Below are 21,295 nucleotides of genomic sequence, written 5' to 3' on the forward strand. Positions count from 1 at the left end.
TCATTCTTTAGTTTCTTTCAAAATTTGAAAAAGTAGGCTAGTTTCAAATTAAATTAACTGTTATTTCAGAGAGTAGAGCCTACGGAACCTAATTTAGTTATTAATTTAAGATAATTAACGTAAATTTGTATAAACACGTGACGTGATAGGTACTTAAGCCTTGGCCTTGCCTTATGTATCAGACACATGGAACAAAGAAAAACAGTCAAATTATTAAAACCCTTTATTTATAACCGACAAAACCATCAGTAAAACTGAAACTTTGGACGGAATAAATTTGTACAAAGTGCAACAATAGACACTCGAAATCTTCAAGAACTTCTGCATCAAACCGGTGAGTCTTAAATTCTTTTAATTTAAGCTTAGCTAATTAAGTGGCGCCGTTATAGTATAATAACATCGCGTAGATGTTATTATTATTATTATTGTAGTATTAGGAAATCGATTTTAATCGTTCACCATTATCGACACGTGGTAAAGGTGACGATATTTTAACGGGGTTAGGATCTTTCATTTGTTGTTGAATACTAAAAACAATAGCTTCTTCGTACGAAGGCGGTGGCGATTCGGGGTCAACCTAGGTCAAACAAAAAATGATCGTAAAATTATTTAGATTAGAAAAGCGTGAAAGACCTTAACACGATTAAGGTCAGCTATCGCCTTAAAGTGATAGTCGTAGATCGACATTACGTTTCATTTTCTTTGTGATCATTAAGAACAAGCAAAGGCTTAATAGAGAGATATCGGTTGGGGGAGGAGCTAAGACGCGTGACGTAACTTTCACGGCTATACTGGTGGGTTTAATACAGAAGGAAAGCTGAAACCCACCAATAGAGAGTTGCCAGAGAGGTGTGGCTTAAATTAAGATAGCTCCTCCCATTTCCACCAAAATGGTGGAAAATTTCACAGAGTGAAAGGCTAGTGGGGAAAGGTTAGACTCCTGATTGAATTAGGGTCTGACGCTTAGTAGGGGAGATTTTCTCCCCTTTGCCCACTCCCTATAGGGAGCTAACAACTGGCTAGGGGGAAGAGATAGTCTGACGTCACGCAGCCCCTCTCTGGTTGGAATTTTTGCGCGTAGAATACTGTTTCCAACCGTTAGGGGGGATGAAACTCCAGTAAGAGATAGAAGGGTGTGACGTTTCAGGGTCAGAACTGTTAGCTCCCTATAAGGGTCCCAGAGCCGTTTTAAGACGAAAGAGGGTGTGACGTCACGTATTACTTAGCCAACTGAAGTATCGGTGTGTCATACTTATGGCACGGCACATCTTATAAACTTATGATTAGGTTCAATGGGGGTCAGATCTTTAATTAATCTTTTGGGCATCGTTTGATTTATAATGGCGCGACTATCACTTTAATCGGCGTCATGCATGCCGTTACTAACCCATTTCGTGGTCGAAGAATCGGTTTGAGTTTTTTCACGACCCATTTTCACCGGACTCGGGCAAAGTTGCCAATAGTTGGGGGGTGGATCCGGATCTATAATTAACATGGGGTAGCTTTGAGGTTGAAGTCCATTTCCGGAATATGGGTGTACCGTTGAAGTAAGGCTATGACGATACGAGAACCAATGGCCTGGTGGGAGATAGTTGACCGGACTTGATGACCCTTCGTGTTTGTCATAGTTTTTGTAAAGCCTACATTTATTTGGGGAAATTCCGTGTAAAGATAATGATTTATAAGAAATAGGTCAGTTCGCGTTATTTATTTTCCCAACACACGAATCGACTACTGTATTATTTGGCCTACTTTAGAATATAAATAGTAGTACTGACCTGTAGCAAGCGTATATCATGCTGTACAACATGACACCACCAAATACGGTGAACATAACAGCCGTCGGTGCTAAACTTCTTATATCTGTTGCCATGATGTAGTAAAACCTAAATTTTAATTGCCGTTAAAATCAGATGTCAATAAACACTTCCCTCAGAATTAATTACGGCAGTTCCCGTGGGGGGGGGGGTATAATTACACACGGGGATCGAGTCTAGCTCTGCCTCTAGCGGCGCTTCTTGGCTCTAGGGAAATAACTCTGACCAAGAAGGTGACCTACACGCCCCTGTGGTCATTGAATTAATTACGACAGTTCCCGTGAGGGGAGGGGAGGGGGTTCTAATTACACACGGGGATCGAGTCTAGCACTGCCTCTAGCGGCGTTTCTTGGCTCTAGGGAAATAACCCGGGCCAAGAAGGTGACTTACCCTGACCCCACAAGGTGTTGCTTCTCTTTTGGAATTTATGGGGTAGTCTATACCGTTCATTTTATGGATTTTCTCAAATAAAAATAATATTTAGCTAATTATGAAAGTTGATTGTTGTTAAGTATAGGGGCTCCATTGTTATTAGTTTCGACCCAGTTTTTAATAATTACTGCATTAAGTTTAATGCTATTAAAAGTTTAAAAACTGTGAAAGATGTACTGGTAGTCTGGTATAATTTTTGGACTATGCATACTAGCTATTAGAAAGACCCCGATGTGTCTTATATCTGTCAGTAACGTTTTCTAATATAAATTAAACTAAACTAAACGTCTGATAGCGTTTAATTTAATTTTAAAATCTATAATGATTAGTAACTATATTAATTAGTAAGTTTTACCATTGGTTTTGACCTAAAACACATAAATTCACTATGCCATCGGATGCCTTAACACTTAAATATAGGTATAATTAAACTTAGCTTAAAAGAAGGGATGATTAAGCGTGGAGTGCAAATAAGGCTCTATATATGAAATTTAATAGCAATGATAATTAAGAATAACGTGGGAATTACGTTCGTAAGGTATATGACGAGTTAAATTATTAGTTTTACTAGTTTTAAATTTATTTAATTTTTAAAATTATTGGAACTTTTTAATTTATTTATAAAAAAAATTTAAGCACGCTTACCATTTGGTCCGGAATATTATCTTCTCAAAATTAAACTCAAAGAAGTTACGACATAATTGATATATATTTAAATTAATTCATAATGAACCTCAACAAACAATGACCTCTCTCCGATTTAACCTTAAGGACTAAACCCAATCCACAGTCTTTAAACCCTCAGCAGCGAGGGACTCACTGAAAGTTCTGAATTATTTACATTTTTTGGTCAAGTGTTATAAGTACAGTAAACCCGCATAATTCCTTAGCATAACACTTCCTAGTTTAGCGCATTTGATTGAAACCTTTAGAGACAGTCTGGATCTATACCCCCTTTTCCCCGGTTTCAACTGCTTGCTTTTCGACGCTAAATTGATTCAATTCTACCAAAAATATGCATTTGATTATAGGTCACGTGATAGGGGGAAAGTGGGGCGTAGACTTCGTAAGGAAGGGTTCGTAAAAACCTGGAAAACTCAGGGAAATAAATTGTTGACGACAAATTCAGGGAAAACTCAAGGAAATTTGTGAGGTTTGAGTAAGTTTGTTCTGAAGGGGTTGCTTCAACTATAAAAAAATCGACTCCTGTTGTTATTACTCCATGTATGGGGAAAAAACCTGGGAAACTCAGGGAAATATATGGGGGAAAAAACCTGGAAACCTCAGGGAAATGTATGGGGAAAAAACCTGGAAACGGGGAAAAACCCTGGAAAACTAGAGGAAACGTATGGGAAAAAACCCCTGGAAAACTAGAGGAAACGTATGGGGAAAAAAACCCTGGAAAACTAGAGGAAACGTATGGGAAAAAAAACCCTGGAAAACTAGAGGAAACGTATGGGAAAAAAAACCCTGGAAAACTAGAGGAAACGTATGGGGAAAAAAACCCTGGAAAACTAGAGGAAACGTATGGGGAAAAAAACCCTGGAAAACTAGAGGAAACGTATGGGAAAAAAACCCTGGAAAACTAGAGGAAACGTATGGGAAAAAAACCCTGGAAAACTAGAGGAAACATATGGGAAAAAAAACCCCTGGAAAACTAAAGGAAACGTATGGGAAAAAAAACCCTGGAAAACTAGAGGAAACGTATGGGAAAAAAAAACCCTGGAAAACTAGAGGAAACGTATGGGAAAAAAAAAACCCTGGAAAACTCGGGGAAATATATGGGAAAAAAAACCCTGGAAAACTCGGGGAAATATATGGGAAAAAAACCTGGAAAACTCAGGGAAATCGGTTTTCCAAAAGTTCTATGAACCTTGGTAAGGTTAAAGGCAATTATAAATAATATGCAAAAAGTAAGGTATAGGGAGGTTGAAACGCTTAAATTTTTAATGGTCTTGGAAAAAATGAATAACTTCATGTTTAGTTTCACTCAATTTAACCCCCGATTGACAAAAACCTCAACCCAATCAATCAATAAATAGATAATCAATAAAAACATCAACATCCATTAGTTAAAATGGAATAACTTATCGGAAATTGCAGTATGTGACATGTTTCCCGCCAAAAATCCAATATTAAAACACTTGACCAATCAAAGTAAGGCCGTTCTATGTATCTATGGCCTTAATTACCTCTTGACCAATCAGAGTTTAGTGTGGGTGGTCAGTATTTGGTCTGTCTTTAAGACCTTTATCGATCGACACGGAAAAAGCCGGTAGCAAGTGTCCACCAGGAGGGTCGTTGACCACTGGCTAGCTTTACGGTGGGTTGACCGGAAGAGACACCTTTATTGTTATGAGGGACATCGATTTTTTTCTTTCCCCTTAACCTCGTGTATGTGGTAGTGTAGGTAATTTCCTTTGTCCAGTCTAATGGACTAGTTCATTAATTCGTTAGGGAAAAACAACCGCCTAGGGGTCACGCTGACCACTACAGTTAGGGTTAAGATGGAACTTTGATTGATTGGATGGTATGTGGACGCAAAGAAGTTAGATAGGACTAAAAAGTTACCAGTCCTGGATGGTCACGTCTTTGTTGACCAACATACCCATCAATGTTATGTCCGTCTTTAGACAACAAGGTGGTCAATAAGCAAGACTCCATTTTGCCCCCGCCCCTTCGACCTTTGAAAAGGATCTATAGTCTGCTACTACGAACATCCTAGTGTCGTCACACAATCCTATCTCTTACCTCTGTTTTGGTGACCATATTGTAAGTTGTCAGCTCAGGCCATACAATTTAGACTACTTACCAATAATGACGTCACATCCCCGTAGCTCCACCCCTCTCAGTACCATTCTATTACCATAGAATCTGGAATTCCTGGAAAAGTCTTTGAATATCATTGAAAATTAACCCCCTGACATTGGAATTTTCATAATTAAACGAAACTTATGACGCCCTTATGGTTCTTTCTCTGTATGTTATAAATGAATTTGTCTATTCTTCCAAAAATTCTTCCTGGAAAGGGTTTTGGACTCTCAAGAATTTCCCGGCTGGGATTTCCGCTTCCGGTTAGGCTCTAAGAATAATGAAACCTTTTTATAGCTTCTGTACTACTAAATGTTTTAGGAAGTGTAGAAGTTGTATGGACAAGTGTAATTTATGACCGAAAACCTACAGAAAATTCCTTAACCCCCCCCCCCCTCTATTTCAGCTTGATACCATTTTACATTGCAGGAGGCCAATCTACTTGGCTGACAAAGTGCAGTACCAAGTAGCCTGACCTGAGTCTTGGTGTAAATGGTAAAAATTCTTCCTGGAAAGGGTTTTGGACTCTCAAGAATTTCCCGGCTGGGATTTCCGCTTCCGGTTAGGCTCTAAGAATAATGAAACCTTTTTATAGCTTCTGTACTACTAAATGTTTTAGGAAGTGTAGAAGTTGTATGGACAAGTGTAATTTATGACCGAAAACCTACAGAAAATTCCTTAACCCCCCCCCCCTCTATTTCAGCTTGATACCATTTTACATTGCAGGAGGCCAATCTACTTGGCTGACAAAGTGCAGTACCAAGTAGCCTGACCTGAGTCTTGGTGTAAATGGTATCAATCCTCCTAGTCTGAAAACGGAGAGCTTTCAGTTGGAGGAGGAGCTGAGTCTCGTGACATAATTTAAGCTGCCATATTGGTGGTGGGTTTAAAGCAGGAATGAAGCTGAGACCACCCTCTCAATATGGCTACCAGAACAGTGGTAAGACTTGGGAGGCTGTGACGTACTACTATACCATCTGAAAGCTCTCTATGTAATAGTGCAGCGTTGTCAGGTCTTTATGAGTCAAATTAGTTCAGAACTGATTCAAACTGAACTTAGTGTCTTTCTCTCTGAGAAGGATCTTGCCTCAATAACAGTCCGGTAACACTTGGGGATCTCCAATAGAGTTATCTCAGTTATGACGTCAGTGCCTAGGTATAACGTCACGGGGGTAGGCTTTGGCTGTGGGCGGCCATTTTTGGTACCGCTTTGGTTCTGTAGCATGGGTGACGTCACAAAATGCTTCTGAGTAGCTCTGCTCTATATAAAAACCTTTTGGATGAAAAATAAACAGAACTCAAAATAATTGAGGAACTTTCAACAACAATTTATTTACAAACATTTTGTTTTGTACAAAAAAGGCAATTTAGCTTTGCAACATTCCGTACCGTATTTGATATCTCGCTATTAATATCACGATAAAGATAGTTCGTACAATTCACGTACACAAAGGTAACAGGTGTCTTTACGTGACGTCATTAACTACGCAAGTCGGGTTGTAGTAACACGATAAGTTTGTTAAAACACTTTCACTAGCACCACTACCGGGTCTGCTATTAACCGGTTTAGGAGAAGGCGGGGTATATTCGGGGGGCGGTTCTTCCCGAACAACACGATTGTCTTCCGTTGGTGGGGGCGTTATACACACTTGGGGGATTATTATTTGATGACGTACACGGTCCGGAGGTTGCCGTAACGCTTCGCTAATTGAAGGCCTAAATTTGTTATGCGCGGTAAAGTTTGATTGCATCGATTCGAATTCTTTAATTTCTTTGGAACTGAATTGGAACTTTGAAACAACGTCGCCATATTTAGGAGGGGGCGTTCCCGTGTCGGCGTTCTGTGGAGAAAGAGATGTGATTGGTTCGTTAGATTGGAATTTTGTACCCTCTGAAACCGAATCCCTTCGACCCTCAAATACTGAGACTTCCCTATTTCTTGCCCGCCCAAACCAAGCTACTAATAGACTATAAATGGTATTTTATACCCAAACCAAGCCACTAATGAACTATAAATGGTATTTTATACCCAAACCAAGCCACTAATGAACTATAAATGGTATTTTATACCCAAACCAAGCCACTAATGAACTATAAATGGTATTTTATACCCAAACCAAGCCACTAATGAACTATAAATGGTATTTTATATTTTTGACTAAAACAAGTCGCTAAAATACTATAATTCAACTTACCCTACTAGTGTTTGCGCCGGCATTTCCAAGAACTCTTAAATTAATATTTGATAAGTTTCTTAAGAATCTTCTATAAGACGGTGGCTTATCTTGCAATAAAATTGACGCAATTGCCGGATTTTGCGCGTTTGGCGCATTTGTGGGTAACGTAGGAGCTTTATAACAACCCCTGAAATATTTATGTTTAAAACATTAATTAAAAACTAATCAAAATTAAATTTAAATTAAAAAATACATTACCTGCAGCAAATATACATAATTGCCGTGCATATTAATGCCATAAATAATGCAACAATAATAACGACAATGACGAACCATGGCCCCAATGGCAAGTTGAAATTAAATGACATTTCTGAAAGTAAATTTAATTATTAATTAAATTGAATTGGATGTAATATGTTTGTTTATGAATATACACGGAAGTAAAACAATATTCCTCCCAAGGACCAGTCACTATACGTTTTTGTTTAAAAGTGAGGGAATTAGCCTTATTCCTGATCAGCGCCACCTACCCATAGCGGCGACTTTAAGAACTACTGTAAGCGGCAAGCCAATCAGATGTCGCTAAAATCTGGTGACGTCACTGACTGGCACTCTCGGGTCTTACCGAAAATGACGTCACCAGATTTTAGCGACATCTGATTGGCTTGCTGCTTACGGTAGTTCTCAAAGTCGCCGCTATGGGTAGATGGCGCTGATCAGGAATAAGGCTAATTTAACACGTGTTCAAGCTTTGTGAGTTACAGTGAGTATGTGCGGTTAAAATATAATTGTCCAAATTAATTAAAAAAAATTTGGGAAAATCAAATTAGGCGAAAACCAAAAGTAGTTAGAATATAATTTGAAAATTTTATTGATAACCGTGAACCAACCCAATTGGCCATATGTCTAATCAGCGCCACTAGCGGATGGTCTGAGAACTACTCCCATAGAGACTAGGTATATTTAAGAGGGTTTGCAGAATTTCCGCCAGGTGGCTCGAACGCCGCGCCACCTGGCGGAAATTCTGCAAACCCGCTTAAATATACCTAGACTCTATGGGAGTAGTTTTCAGACCATCCGCTAGTGGCGCTGATTAGACATATGGCCAATTGCTTCAACAACGGTTCGGAAATGCTACGACCCTGGTTTATTCAGTACTTAGCAATTTCTAGTAAATTTTCCGTTCTATGGTATTATAATTATAATTTTTAACAATTAAAAATCACCGCTTACGTTCCATGGCATTCGAAATTTTATCCGAAAGATTCGTCATATTTAATTTAATTTAATTTAACTTAATTTAATCACCGTGATTTGATTTTTATTGTACATACAATATTTCCAACGCTAGCTCGGATCGAGAGCAATGATATATCTGTCTTTAATAATTTTAGCAATCTGGTAAAAATGGAATATGGTAGTACTCTTATGTCCCCGGCTTTTCTAACTTCGTACCAACCAACATCTGTTGTTTTAGACCTTCAAAGCATTTTGTTAACGTACGTTGTGAACCTCATGACGCTCGCGTGGAAAATACGACGCAAGTGTTTAACGTCAAAAGTGAAAGAAACGTTGGTTGGTTTGTTTGAGATGTGTTTTGTTTTAACCAAGAAGTGATATCTAGTTTATTAGGGAGAAGGTATAAATAAATTCGCGACACATTTGTAATCTAGCTTTATCTCCAGCCCAAACGTATAGTAGGTCCGGACGGAGTTAATCCTAGCCTCTAAATTACAACCAGCATCTCATCTCATTGGTTCTTGAAAACTCCTGTCAGCGCGACCGACGCGAATGACGAAAATTACAGTCATATTTTCCGACTGAGTAGAGGCTGCGAAATAGCCCGGGGCCTCCATTTACGTCCCCCCCTTTTATTTTGAAGGGGGACCGGGACTATGGCGCGCGAATACTGTGGCATCTTATACCTTCTCCCTAGTAAACTAGATATCACTTCTTGTTTTACCAACGTGTACATACCGCGTGTAGAGAAACGTAAATTTATCTAACCCACGGTCTAAATTATATATTGAATTAAACTGGAGTACATAAATTTCTTTTTCTACAATCAAACTCATAATTTATCAAAGTACTTAACAGAGTTTCTACCAATCGTTGATATTATAAATGTTCCCTATAGGGGATGGGTTTTAAAACTGTACTGGACTGTTATTGGTAGAGGGGCGCATGCATGCATTCAAGATTTCTTTGTCCACTTGCAAATTGAAATATAATATCATATAATAAGGGATTAACGGTACGTGATAAATAGATCAGCTCGAGGAAATTAATAAATTAATTAACGATTAGCGTTAATTAACACTAATTAGGGTACATCAACGGAATAAACTTCAGCTGTGCTCATTCAGTCAACTCGCTGAATATTAATAAAGATCATAGGTACGCCTAACGGGGTATTGTTTTCTGGATGGTATTGGTATATCAAGGTCACTTTAAACTAAAGAAATAAATTAATTATTTATTTATTTTAAAAGTAAAATTTATGATTAAAGGTAGACTCGCCAATTAGGGGCGGGGGAAGTAAATGAATAACTTGTCCTATTTAGAACTATGTAGTCCATGTAATCAAAGAAATGGTTTCAAGTTTATTAACTCACTGCTTGAGGCGTGGATTTACGTAACACTTTTTCTTTCTTCAATATAAGTGGTCATTTTCGTGATCTCATATTTTAACGACTTATTTTAAATATTTATTATTTAAACTAGGCCTATAAAATCTTTTAGTTTACTGTTATTTATTTATTTATTTAAAAATATTGAAATTATGATTTTAAATTAATTTAAAATCATTAAGTTAAATTAAGAGTTTCTATTATATATCTTAACTGCTTGAATTATTTACTCTTAATGAAATGCGTTGGGAAAAGTTACACAGTTGCATTTTACCGAAATGAAATTTCATTGGATAATTTCTTACAGACGCGATAAAGTTTTGTGGTCGTGAAATGGAGAGTTATAAAACAGCCGGAATGCATACAGCTGCTAGGAATCGTTGTGTCCCACGTTAATTTCTATGCTGGTTTAGTGGGCTTACTACACGTCACGCCTATTAATAATTCTGATGGCGTCATTGTAACTGTGATTTCAAATGTTACAGTTGGTAGCAACGCAAATTCCTAGGCAAGGCGGGGTGAGATTGGTTATATTATTTGCTTGGGTAAAATTCGTCATACATAATGATTAGTCTAGTTAGCTCCTCCCATAAAGCTCGCCTAGATACGTTGAGTGAAAATGGCATGCACACAATCATTCCAATTAGCTGTATGTATTCCTGATAAAACCACAATTAAAATTTCCACGTTTTTACCTTCCCGGTCGGTATCTTTGTAGTAGTATTTGAGCGACTTAGAGGGCACAAAATAAATTCCATTTAATAATTATTTATTTTTCAATCAAGATAGAATTATAAGGTGTATATAAAAAGAATTTTGGTTATATCAATTTTCCAAGCGACTCAAATACTATAATTTTATAAGGCTGGTTTTGAAGGGTATTTCGGGTATAATTTCACACAGATTAAATATTGTTTTTCATATTCGCCTTATCTTTTAATTCAGAATCTAAGATAAGATATTTATATATACATATTTTTGCAACTTTCATGACATTTTGCCACCTGGGCCACAATTTAAAAGTTATTTTCATTGTAGTATTTTACGAATGACCCCTTAAATTTATATAAGAAATTGAAATAAAACTCTAATTTAGTTAAGGGGTCATCCCTAAAACACTCTAATGCTCATAATTTACAAAAAAGTTGGCTTGAACGGTAAAATTATACGCTATAACCTTATTGGGGCCAAAATGCACACGTAGACTTTTGCTAATTATAGCAGTTAATTGCTTTTATCCGTAGACGTACGCGTTTTTGCGTCATAAAGTCTTGGACATTTAAGTCCAGCTTGACGTAATTTATGAACCCTAATTAACGAGTCATAAACGAGCCCGCGGAAATATTTATCAAAACACATTCATAAAAATAAGACACAGGTTGCGGTTTGGTTTTATCTTTGGAAAAACAGTCAAGGGCTTACTTACTCTGGAATACATACAGCTACTAGTAATCATTGTGTACTTGCCATTTTTAGTTAGCGTATCTAGGCAGCTTTTATGGGAGGAGCTAGCTAGACTAATCATTATGTGTGACGAGTTTTACCCAAGCGAATAATATAATTTATCTCGCTGCCTGTTGCACAACTTGCGCATGCGCACGCCTAGGAACTCTCGTTGCTATATACCAACTGTAACATTTGAAATCACAGAGACGCCATCAGAGTTATTAATAGGCGTCTCAAGTCCGGTATACCCATAAAACCCGAATTCATAGAAATTAACATGGGAGCATAATGATTCTTAGCGGCTGTATGTATTTTGACGGTTTAATAGATAAACAAAGACGTAAGGAGTATAACGAAAATGTACCAAGATAAAGACCAAACCTTATCTTTTATCTTACGATTGATCCTGTTGTTTTTTTGGCACGTACGCCAATCAAATTAGTTTAGTATCTTAAATGTCATCTTAAAGAATGGGTGACACTTCTGCTGTACAGACATATTATCTTTTAACTTTTTTAAGTTTGAGATATTCGAGTTCGAACGCACTGAGAATGTTAATTACCAGAAGAAATTAAGAAAGTTGTGTAAATTAAGGGAGACTGTGTTCTTTGGGAAAACAATTTTGAGTCGAAAATGTTCTATACTTCTATATATCCATTTTGTTGGTCCCAAGGGACACAGTTTTCGAGTTAAGATTGTCTTGAGTATTTTAGGAATGGCCCCGTTAAATTTAAGAAACTGGTTTAGACAATTATTTCTAATTTAGTTTAATTTAATTAAGGGTCATCCCTAAAACACTAAAATCAAATCATAACTCGAAGACAGTGTCCCTTGGACATCAAAATGGATATATAGAAGTATAGAACATTTTCGATTCAAAATCAATTTCCCAAAGAACATCCAGACTTATCAGTCATAATTATTTATATATAGAGATCAATAAATTACCTCTTGTTTACTTTCTCTCCATCTCTCTTTAGCTTCTTAATTTGTCTGTAGACCAACTTAGCAATCAGTGATGACAGATAGATCTACTTTAATATTATATAATATCTTTGTGAATATTTAATTTCACTCTATACCCTGCAGAAAATAGTCAACAACCAATTGACATAATTGACAAGGAAATGTCGCTAGAAATTATATTGTTTCTTGACATCATTATCATAGATTAGATTTCGTAGTAGCGCAAACTTAATTTCATATTCTTGGCTCTGGTTTTTAATTGTAATATTTTATTTATGCAAATATCTATTGCTATAATAACCTGTTCTGTATGGTTTCATTTTCATGAGGGTCGGGTTTAAAGTTTCTAAATTCTCTAGTCACGTCCAACTTTCTTTTTATTGAATGCAGGCGACCTTTACCTTTCAATAATGAAACTGTTTGTTTTCTATCTCAATTTATAATGAATATAATGGGTAATTAAAAATTTCGATAGTGTTGACCATGAATAAATGAAAAATAACACCTACTTATACCCAAGTTGAAATTTAGAAATAATTTTATTGGAGATAGACCTTGCGTTTTAAAATTTAAGTTAGAATTTAAATAATTTCACACTAGAGTTATTTTGCAATTATTTTCAATGTTAAATTGATTTAAAGTTGTGGGCCTTATCTTCATTAGCAATTACTTCAATACCGAAGAACTTTTTCGGTATATTTAACACGGTTTTTGTCAAATTTTTAAAGGCCGCGTTCGCACTAGAACCATAGATCTCTATAGGCATAAGTTGATAAGGTATGTTGGCAATCCATAAGTTTATAATGTCTGGTAACTTAGAAACTGGAGCTTGTAATTTTGAAGTGATAGCCTAGGTAGGTCATAGATTCGAGGTAAAGCGACATACGCCTGGTGTATGAGGCGCTGCTGTCAAAGGCCTAATTAGTAATGCAGACTAAATAGGAGCTAGATGGAATTAAGTCCTGCAAAATTAATTAACCACCACCGAGTGTAGTAAGCACTTCAATTGACTCGCTCCCGTCGTTCTCCTTCTCGAACTAGTTATCTCGAGAACTGTAAGTCTCTAGGTAGCATTACTAAGTATAGGTAGTGTCATACTTATCATGTAACATATCTTATAAACTTATGGTTAAACCTAACCCAATGAAAGGTTATCTTGACTAGAAGACTGGCCAAACCTTACCTGAATCTAACACACCTTGAATACGTTATGCCCCATATCTTTCCTTAAACAAACCTGACCCTAGCTGACCTCACCTAGGTTAAGGTTTTAACTAATTTAAGTGTGCTTGCTTTCTGAACACGAATATCTACTTTCTTTCCGTTCTAAAATGTGCCCGTAAACTGAACATATTACCTTAAAGACCAAACGGTCAAGTTTCTTCGACCATTCGTTCACCAGGCCAAGTATTAAATTTTACTTTCAAAACACGTAGGCCTAAAGATGCTACCACCATTAAAATAATTAAACTAAAACCTTTTCGTTATCTCAAATATCTTGCCCCAAGACCGAGCTTCAGTAATTTAACCTAACTCTGATCGTAGCAAGTTTCTAACTGTATATATTTGATGAGATAGACAAGAGGTTAATGATGCGTGACCTCTCAATAACATCAGAGATCAGGAACGTGATCATTTTTAGAAAAAAAAATTAATTTAAGAAACATTAAGTTAAAATTGGGTCGTTTTGAACAACAAATATATAAAAAACCTCTAAAATTATTTTAACTTTAAAATACTTCTTAAAAACTAACTTTCGAACAACTTTTATTTAAAGTATTATAGATTTTTTTTAAAAAAAAACATCAAAAAATTATTTTAACTTTAAAATACTTATTTTATTTTTAAATAAGTCTTATAAAGTATTGTTTGAAAAACCTGTTTTTGTTTTTATTTTTATTTTTATTTTAAAATAATTTTAATATTAGGCTTAGACTTTTAAGTGTTAAATCTGTTTTATGAAATTGAAACTTATGTCTGTCTATTTTTGTATATTATATTTTAAATTTTTTTTTCCCTTTTAAATTCTTTTTTAACTTAATTTTGGGGTTCTATCTGACGGGTAGATGTATTGTTTAGACCTTGCGCCTGTCTTACAATACCATCAAGGTTGTTTATATTTTTTTTACACATATATCTCGTCAAGGTTGGACTAAAATACGTGAGTGTCGCTTGAGAATTTTATTATATTTGTGATTTCACGCGAATTTATTTTAACTTTAATTTGAATTTGATATTCCGTGAAAAAAATGAAAGAAAAAAGACCAGGGTTATCCTTTTTATCGAGTTAGTTACGGAGGACAAAGGCTCTCCGTGTTAATCTGTCAGGTGATTTGAAAAAGTGGGAAATTTACCTTACTATAAGTTAGTATGTAGGGTAAGGGTTTTCTCCAAAAGGGAGGGTATCGTGTTTTGGGAACACCCTGTACATGTGGTTTAATAAATGATATTTTAATAAATTATTTGGGAAAACGTCAAAAGTATCTTTTGGATTTGGCGCGAGGAAAATGGATTATAACACGTGTTTTGTGTTTTTAATTAATTTTCATTGCAAATTAGGCTTAATTCTTATTTTAAGTTCTTGTGCAAAACTTTTATGGTTGCCAAGGAGTTTCATATTGGGTTAGTACTAGGTGTTAGGTAATATATTTCCAAGTTAAATTTGGGACTAGGCATTTTCATAATTGCACAACATTATTTAACTGACTTTTCTAATTAACAAATAAATAAATGTGCGCAATTAATATTGGTCAACGAAAATTAATTAATGGTAATTAGGGAAAACCTATAGAAAAAAATCAACTTTAACTTCTGATACTAATATTTGATTTATGGTAACCCTTAATAATTAAATGAATAAATAAATAAATAAACAAACAAATAAATAAATAAATAAATAATAAATAATTGAAAATTAGTTAATATTATATAAATTTTAATAACTAATAAACAAATATTTTAAATATATAGCACGGTGATTTATTTCAACCCTTAATCATAAATTAATTAATTAATTAATTTAAATAAATAATTAATTGATTTAAATAAATAATTAATTAATGGAAAATTAGATAACATTATATAAATTTTAATAATTAATAAACAAATATTTTAAATTTATAGCACGGAATATAAAAGCAAATACACAATTTAAACGTATATAATTTAATAAACAAACTCTGAAAGAAAATAAAATCAACTTACTTTCTTATTCATCAGTAATAAATTAAACATCACAAACACACGTGAATCGAAACGGCTTAAACCAGGGGCTTGATCATCATGATCATCAGTAACGCGTGAACTAACACGAAATCACCCGCCAAAACATGGGACTCGCTTAGTTTAATAGGAACAATACGAAGAAGATTCATCTTAATATACAAAACATTAAATATATAAATTTCTAAGACAAAATGTTTTCGCGGCCCGACAACCAACCACGCTTTCCGTAAAAGTAAAAACTAATTTTCCGTGAGCTACTTAAGAAATAAATGAAGAAAACCAAATAATAATCCGAACGCGACTTTAGCCAAAGCTTCTGTCTTTCTTATCCAATCACATTCATATTTTACGCGCACGTGATACCCTCGGGGCCGGTTTAAACCCGTTATACTTGACCAAGTGGTTAAATTCGCACTATGTTAACATAATTTTGTTGCCTAAAAAAGAGGTGAGGGTTTCAAATAACATTGAAAACGACCCAAATATCAAGAGTAGATTTTTTTCTACTCGATGCGCGAAACCTTGTACGTGCTTTCGCTATAGTCGCGAGACCTCGAAATGAACCACCAAAAGTGGTTTCCTTTTTACCCGCGGCCGGTCTCGTAAGTCGTCGTCGATATCTAGGTAACTTTACTCACACGTGACCTCAATAAGTTTAAGACAAGAACAACTAACCCAACCGATAGTACTGCGAAACTTTTAAGATTTTTAAAGGCCAAGTGTTAGATATTACACATTTCGAGGGGCTAATCACTGTCTAAGTTCCTGTACACCGATTACGGATTACTTGGAATAATTTTTGCATTGTCAAGGGTAGGGCTTTAGTACTGTCAAATGTACAGCCACTTTCACCGATTTCACTGAGTGACCGGCCCCTCGACAAATTTGGACTTAATGTATTTACTTCACAAGAGAGTTAAGTTAACTACATTGCGTTAGAATTAATGTCAGTCTCATAACTATAGTTTTTTTTACGAAATTTGATAATGAAAAAACCTGTAGAGTGTTTAAGAATTAACTTGTTCTAAATATAAATCAAAATTAAATACCCCTTATTTAATGGCAGACTTTTCAGCAACACCCTGTATAGAAACGTTATAACACTAATTACACCCAAAAACACGCTTGATTTCACCGAAACTGGTCCTTGAAAGTTTAGTTTCCCAACAGAAACGTTAATTTTGAATAGTCAAGGCTCGACTTAAACCGATTTTAATGATTCTAATCTTTGTCATTTCTTACCAAATTTAAGACAAATCTCTTAAACTTATTTCCTTGGATAGATCCTCCTGAAGGTTGTAAAGATACTGCAGTTTTCGTTTCACCTGTGTTCAATAATCTCGTTCAAGATAAAATATTAAATTTAGCCCAAATTTACTTACTCTTTTGTCTTGGATTTTCTCACTTCTAAGAACTCTAGACGAGTTCTAGTCAAACTGAACTTGGCCTAAGTACACTGTTTCATTTGCGGTGCATTTCAGTTTACATCTGCGTTGTTTGTAACATTAGTCCGCGATTTCCGGTCTGTACTCTTGGATAATAATATTAAATAGCTAAGCCTAAATTCGTGGGTGAATAAGCCTTTTTTCATTGGATGAATTCACACCTGACTGATTACCCGGTGTAGAGTTTCTTTCGCTTAGCGTATATTTTAACATATATAAATTTTCAAAGTTTGAAACCTTGACAGAGTTAGTTTTTGAATTGGAAATAATATACTTTGATATATGGTGCGAGTAATATATACGCTTTAGGTACATTTGTACGAGTGCTTTGATTTTTATTAGCACGTGATTAGTTTATTATTAGCACGTGATTTATTTATTTTTAGCACGTGGGTTATTTATTATTAGCTCGTGCTGCTGGAATGCAATTTTAGTTGATACGGTTTATGAAGGCATTTTGAAACTATTTTATGTTATCGGAATTGCATGCATACAGCCATAAGTATGACCAAGAAGTTATATCTAGTTTACTAGGGAGAAGGTATAAATTGGCCATATTTCCAGCTTTATCTCCAGTCCAATTTACGTAGGTCCGGAGTTAATCCCCGTCGCCTCTAAATTACAACCAGCATCTCATTGGTTCTTGAAAACTCATGTCAGCGCGACGCGAGTGACGAAAATTACGTATTTTCCGACTGAGGAGAGGCTGCGAAATAGCCCGGGGCCTCCTTTTACGTCCCCCCTTGTATTTGGAAAGGGGGACTGGGACTATGGCACGCGAATACTTAGGCATCTTACATCTTCTCCCTAATAAACTAGATATCGCTTCTTGGTATGACACTACCTATACTTCTTAATACTAGAGACTTACAGCTCGAGATAACTAGTTCGGGAACGACAAGCCCCAAAATCCGCTTAGAAATTAACAAGGGGGCACAATTATTCTTATTAGCTGTATGCATTCCTATTGGCACGTGTTACTACAATGATGGTTTCTATTGATATTTTTTCCTTCAAAATGGTGGAGAAATTTACTTGCGGTTGACTAAGGTGGGACCTGACGAAGCTGAAGTAAATTAGTTTGAAGTTGGGGTCATATTTTTGTTTATCTTTTAATTCAAAGATATTTAATTTTGATATCAGATTTTGACAGTTTTTAATGTTGTTTTTCCTTCAATTAATTATTTATTTCACAACCTGTTTTTTGACCCCAAAATTTCGACTATAGGCCCAGGACAATACCAAATTATTTCAATTTCAAATTGAAGAAGTTAATTTCGATGTCATTGTCGTTGATGTTAGATAACTAGGGTTTAGTTTCAAAATTTTTAACTTCCTCGTATGTATTTTGAAATATCGCTGATAGAACCATGTTCTTTCGAACACAGCTAGTTGTATGTTGACATCACCCATCTAAAGTTATACAATTATATTATATTATGACGTAATCAAGAAATGTATTTATAATTTTATGTTAAGTATGTATTACGAAAGAAAGCTGAATATAGATAATATATTTCTTACGCAAGGTTTAATCATGAAACAGTAATTATTGGTTAAGTAATAATTATATGAATATTTTGCTAAGCCTTGTTTTTAAATTTCGCGCGCTGTAAATTTGGTGGCATAAATTAAGGGAGACTGTGTTCTTTGGGAAATCGATCGATTTTGAGTCGAAAATGTTCTATACTTCTATCGCCTCCATTTTTTTTACCACAAGGGACAATGCTGTTTTCGAGTTAATATTGTAAAGAGTATTTTACGGATGACCCCCTTAAATTTAATTAAGAAACTGATTTAGACAATGATTAATTAATAATTTAATTAAGGGGTCATCCCTAAAACACAGAGTCAAATCATAACTCGAAAACAGTAGTGTCCCTTGTGGCAAACAAAATGGAGGCGATAGAAGACTCAAAATCGATTTCTCAAAGAACACAGTCTCCCTTAATTTATGATACCAGACTTATCAGAAACACCCTGTATTAAAAAGAAAATTATCTTCTACAAATGTAAATGTTTTTTTTATAATTAAAAAGAGAATCCGGAAAAAGTAAGAAAAGTAATTCAAGGTAGACTCGTTTTTACAACCGAAACAACTTTCACTCTTGCTCGTTCTCTTAGCAACTTGTTTTGGGCGAAGTGACTGAAGTGGTTGTCGACGTAGCTTCCTGTGTTGATTCAGCAGGCATAGCGGATGCTGCTGAAGCATCAGTTTGTGAGGACGTATTATTGACGTCATAAGGCGGAGGTGGGATTAGAGAAGGGATAACCCTAGTTTTCTAAAGAAAAGAAAATAGATTAGTTAAAAAAACGTAAAAATTGATTTCAGGAGCTAATAAATATAGAAGTGTATAATTTTTCATAGTAGCGATGCTGACACCATAAGGGGAGGGACGTTTATGAGGTATTATTGACGTCATAAGACGGAGGCGGTTCTAGTTTAAAAATGTAAAATTTTATTCCAGGAGCTAATAAATGATAGTAGTTTTTAACTTTTCATAGCAGCAATGCTGTCGCCATAAGGGGAGGGAAGTCTATGACCTATTATTGACGTCATATGAGGCGGAGGTGGCTCTAGTTTAAAAAAAAAGAAAGTGGTTTTCAGGAGCTAATAATAGGGTCTTTGCGCGTGACGTGAAGTTACCTTCCCCCTTTCCTCTCCCCTTGCCGGCTGCCCGCTCTGGCCACGTTAGGACGCCATGTTGACATCCCCTGAAAACCGGTTTTCTCCCCCATTTCTTCCCCCTTTTTACTCTGGCGGAAACACCCTATTGATCGGAGTGTATAACTTTTCTTAAGAGTAATGCTATCGACATAAGGGGCGTGGCTGAAAATGAATGAATTGATTATTTACATGTTGGCGGTAGGAAGGTGGTGGGGTCTCATCTTTAGTTGATGGTGTTGCAGCGGCAATTGAGCTTTGAAGGCAAACCTCATAGGTCGGTGGTTTATCCGCTGGTGGGACCACAATCCCAGAATCGGTACGACCTATGATGTAAACCAGTTGTTCCCTTGCCAAAGTGTTGCGTCGTCTTCGGGAATTATTCATAACTCTACGACACATGATTCTGTAAAAGTAATTATTAGTTACTAGTCTCCATTTGAAGCGTAATTTAGGGGTTAATTACCGGGATAGTAGGAAGAAGGTGACGATGGTAATTACGATCCCACCACATATGAAAGCGGTTATTAGAAACCTTAGTCCATAAGCGTATGATGAAGTGGTATCTAAATACAAGAGTTAAGCCTAATTGGTATTTTTGTTTTTCTGCATAGTTTTAGTTTTAGTGACGTTTACCCAATTCTTGTGGTTTTTCTGAATCGGATGTGACGTCATAGTCCGGTAATTGTTTGACGCATGCGTAATCTATGCATTGGAAGTCCGATTTCCAGCAGTCAACATTGTAGACGCAGGCCTTTTTAAGTATGTCCTCTAAGGAAATCAATTTGTTTTAGTAAAATACGATCTAAGCCTAACTTCCGGTTTGGTGACTTTAATCGAAGTATAGATTGTGAGTACTCATTTTAAAGCTCGTTTCGAGAGTAATAAGAATACGTAATAATGTTTAAGAAATATATAAAATGGAACCCACCCTCTGTAAGAATATTCAATTGAATAACGTTAAGATATAAGCCTAATTTCCGGTTTGGTGACTTTAATCGGAAGTATAGGTTGTGAGTACTCATTTTAAAGTTCGTTTCGAGAGTATTAAGAATTCGTAGTAATGTTTGAGAAATATATAAAAGGGAACCCACCTTCTGTAACAACAGTCAATTGGACATTTTGTACCAATTTAGCATTATCTTCATAACACGTGTAGACACCTTCGTCAGTCGGGGTAACGTGGTAGAGTGTCAGTGCGTCCCAGAACGTCTTCATTTGTTGCTTGTCCCTCTTTCCTTGTCCATTTTGAAACCCAAAGCTGACGTAACGTTTTGGTCCCAATAAAGCATCGTATAACATATCCTTATTATTCTTTATCCAACCGATATACGCCATATCGGATGACGTCATCACTGAACAGTTAAACTGCGCGTTTTCGCCTTCCAAAACTTGCAAACTGCGTGGCTGGATGTTAATTTTAGCTATCAGTTGCGTAGCTGTTACAAAATGAAAGAGATCCCCATTATTTCTAGCAAGTATTTTAAAACGCAATAACAACTGAACACATGTGATGTGATGTTCAAGGACTTTACGCATACCTAACGTGGATTTAATCATACGCGTTCAAGGCTGCAATTCCTTTCAAAATTCCGACAAAAACCTACCATAATTACTTATAATTATGATTAACTTACTTTTAATGACTGGTGGTGGTTTAGTCGTGGTCGTAGTGCTTTGG

General features: G+C 35.8%; 2 protein-coding genes and 1 long non-coding RNA gene across 3 annotated transcripts; all 3 read right to left on the minus strand.

Moving 5' to 3' along the window:
- Positions 1-370: 370 nt before the first annotated feature.
- On the minus strand, positions 371-1,514 carry LOC149621375 (uncharacterized). Its single transcript, XR_016375103.1, has 2 exons — positions 1,388-1,514; positions 371-577 (listed from the first exon to the last, which is right to left on the minus strand). It is a non-coding gene; the product is annotated as an uncharacterized LOC149621375 (long non-coding RNA).
- Positions 1,515-6,412: 4,898 nt separating this feature from the next.
- LOC149621376 (uncharacterized) lies at positions 6,413-16,081 on the minus strand. Its single transcript, XM_089853786.1, has 4 exons — positions 15,484-16,081; positions 7,496-7,607; positions 7,256-7,424; positions 6,413-6,901 (listed from the first exon to the last, which is right to left on the minus strand). The coding sequence occupies exons 2-4, from the start codon at positions 7,603-7,605 to the stop codon at positions 6,527-6,529; spliced, it is 654 nt and encodes a 217-aa protein (XP_089709912.1). The 5' UTR covers positions 7,606-7,607; positions 15,484-16,081; the 3' UTR covers positions 6,413-6,526.
- A 2,811-nt stretch (positions 16,082-18,892) lies between these two features.
- On the minus strand, positions 18,893-21,071 carry LOC149621377 (uncharacterized). Its single transcript, XM_089853742.1, has 5 exons — positions 20,709-21,071; positions 20,251-20,385; positions 20,081-20,180; positions 19,807-20,020; positions 18,893-19,231 (listed from the first exon to the last, which is right to left on the minus strand). The coding sequence occupies exons 1-5, from the start codon at positions 20,965-20,967 to the stop codon at positions 19,070-19,072; spliced, it is 870 nt and encodes a 289-aa protein (XP_089709868.1). The 5' UTR covers positions 20,968-21,071; the 3' UTR covers positions 18,893-19,069.
- Positions 21,072-21,295: the final 224 nt, after the last annotated feature.

This window comes from Phalangium opilio, unplaced genomic scaffold (genome assembly GCF_054372755.1).
Source record: "Phalangium opilio isolate 3A_F unplaced genomic scaffold, DU_Popi_V2 ptg000206l_1, whole genome shotgun sequence".
Classification (NCBI taxonomy): Eukaryota; Metazoa; Arthropoda; class Arachnida; order Opiliones; family Phalangiidae; genus Phalangium; species Phalangium opilio.

What these genes read in the sequence shown, in the direction of transcription:
- LOC149621376 (XM_089853786.1), bottom strand. Translation starts at nt 7,605, where the DNA reads ATGTCATTTAATTTCAACTTGCCATTGGGGCCATGGTTCGTCATTGTC. An exon ending in ATTATGTATATTTGCTGCAG is followed by an intron (nt 7,425 to 7,495) that starts GTAATGTATTTT and finishes TAAATATTTCAG; the next exon opens with GGGTTGTTATAAAGCTCCTA. An exon ending in CCGGCGCAAACACTAGTAGG is followed by an intron (nt 6,902 to 7,255) that starts GTAAGTTGAATT and finishes CTTTCTCCACAG; the next exon opens with AACGCCGACACGGGAACGCC.
- LOC149621377 (XM_089853742.1), bottom strand. Translation starts at nt 20,967, where the DNA reads ATGACGTCATCCGATATGGCGTATATCGGTTGGATAAAGAATAATAAG. An exon ending in ACCTTCTTCCTACTATCCCG is followed by an intron (nt 20,021 to 20,080) that starts GTAATTAACCCC and finishes TTACTTTTACAG; the next exon opens with AATCATGTGTCGTAGAGTTA. An exon ending in CACCTTCCTACCGCCAACAT is followed by an intron (nt 19,232 to 19,806) that starts GTAAATAATCAA and finishes TCTTTTCTTTAG; the next exon opens with AAAACTAGGGTTATCCCTTC.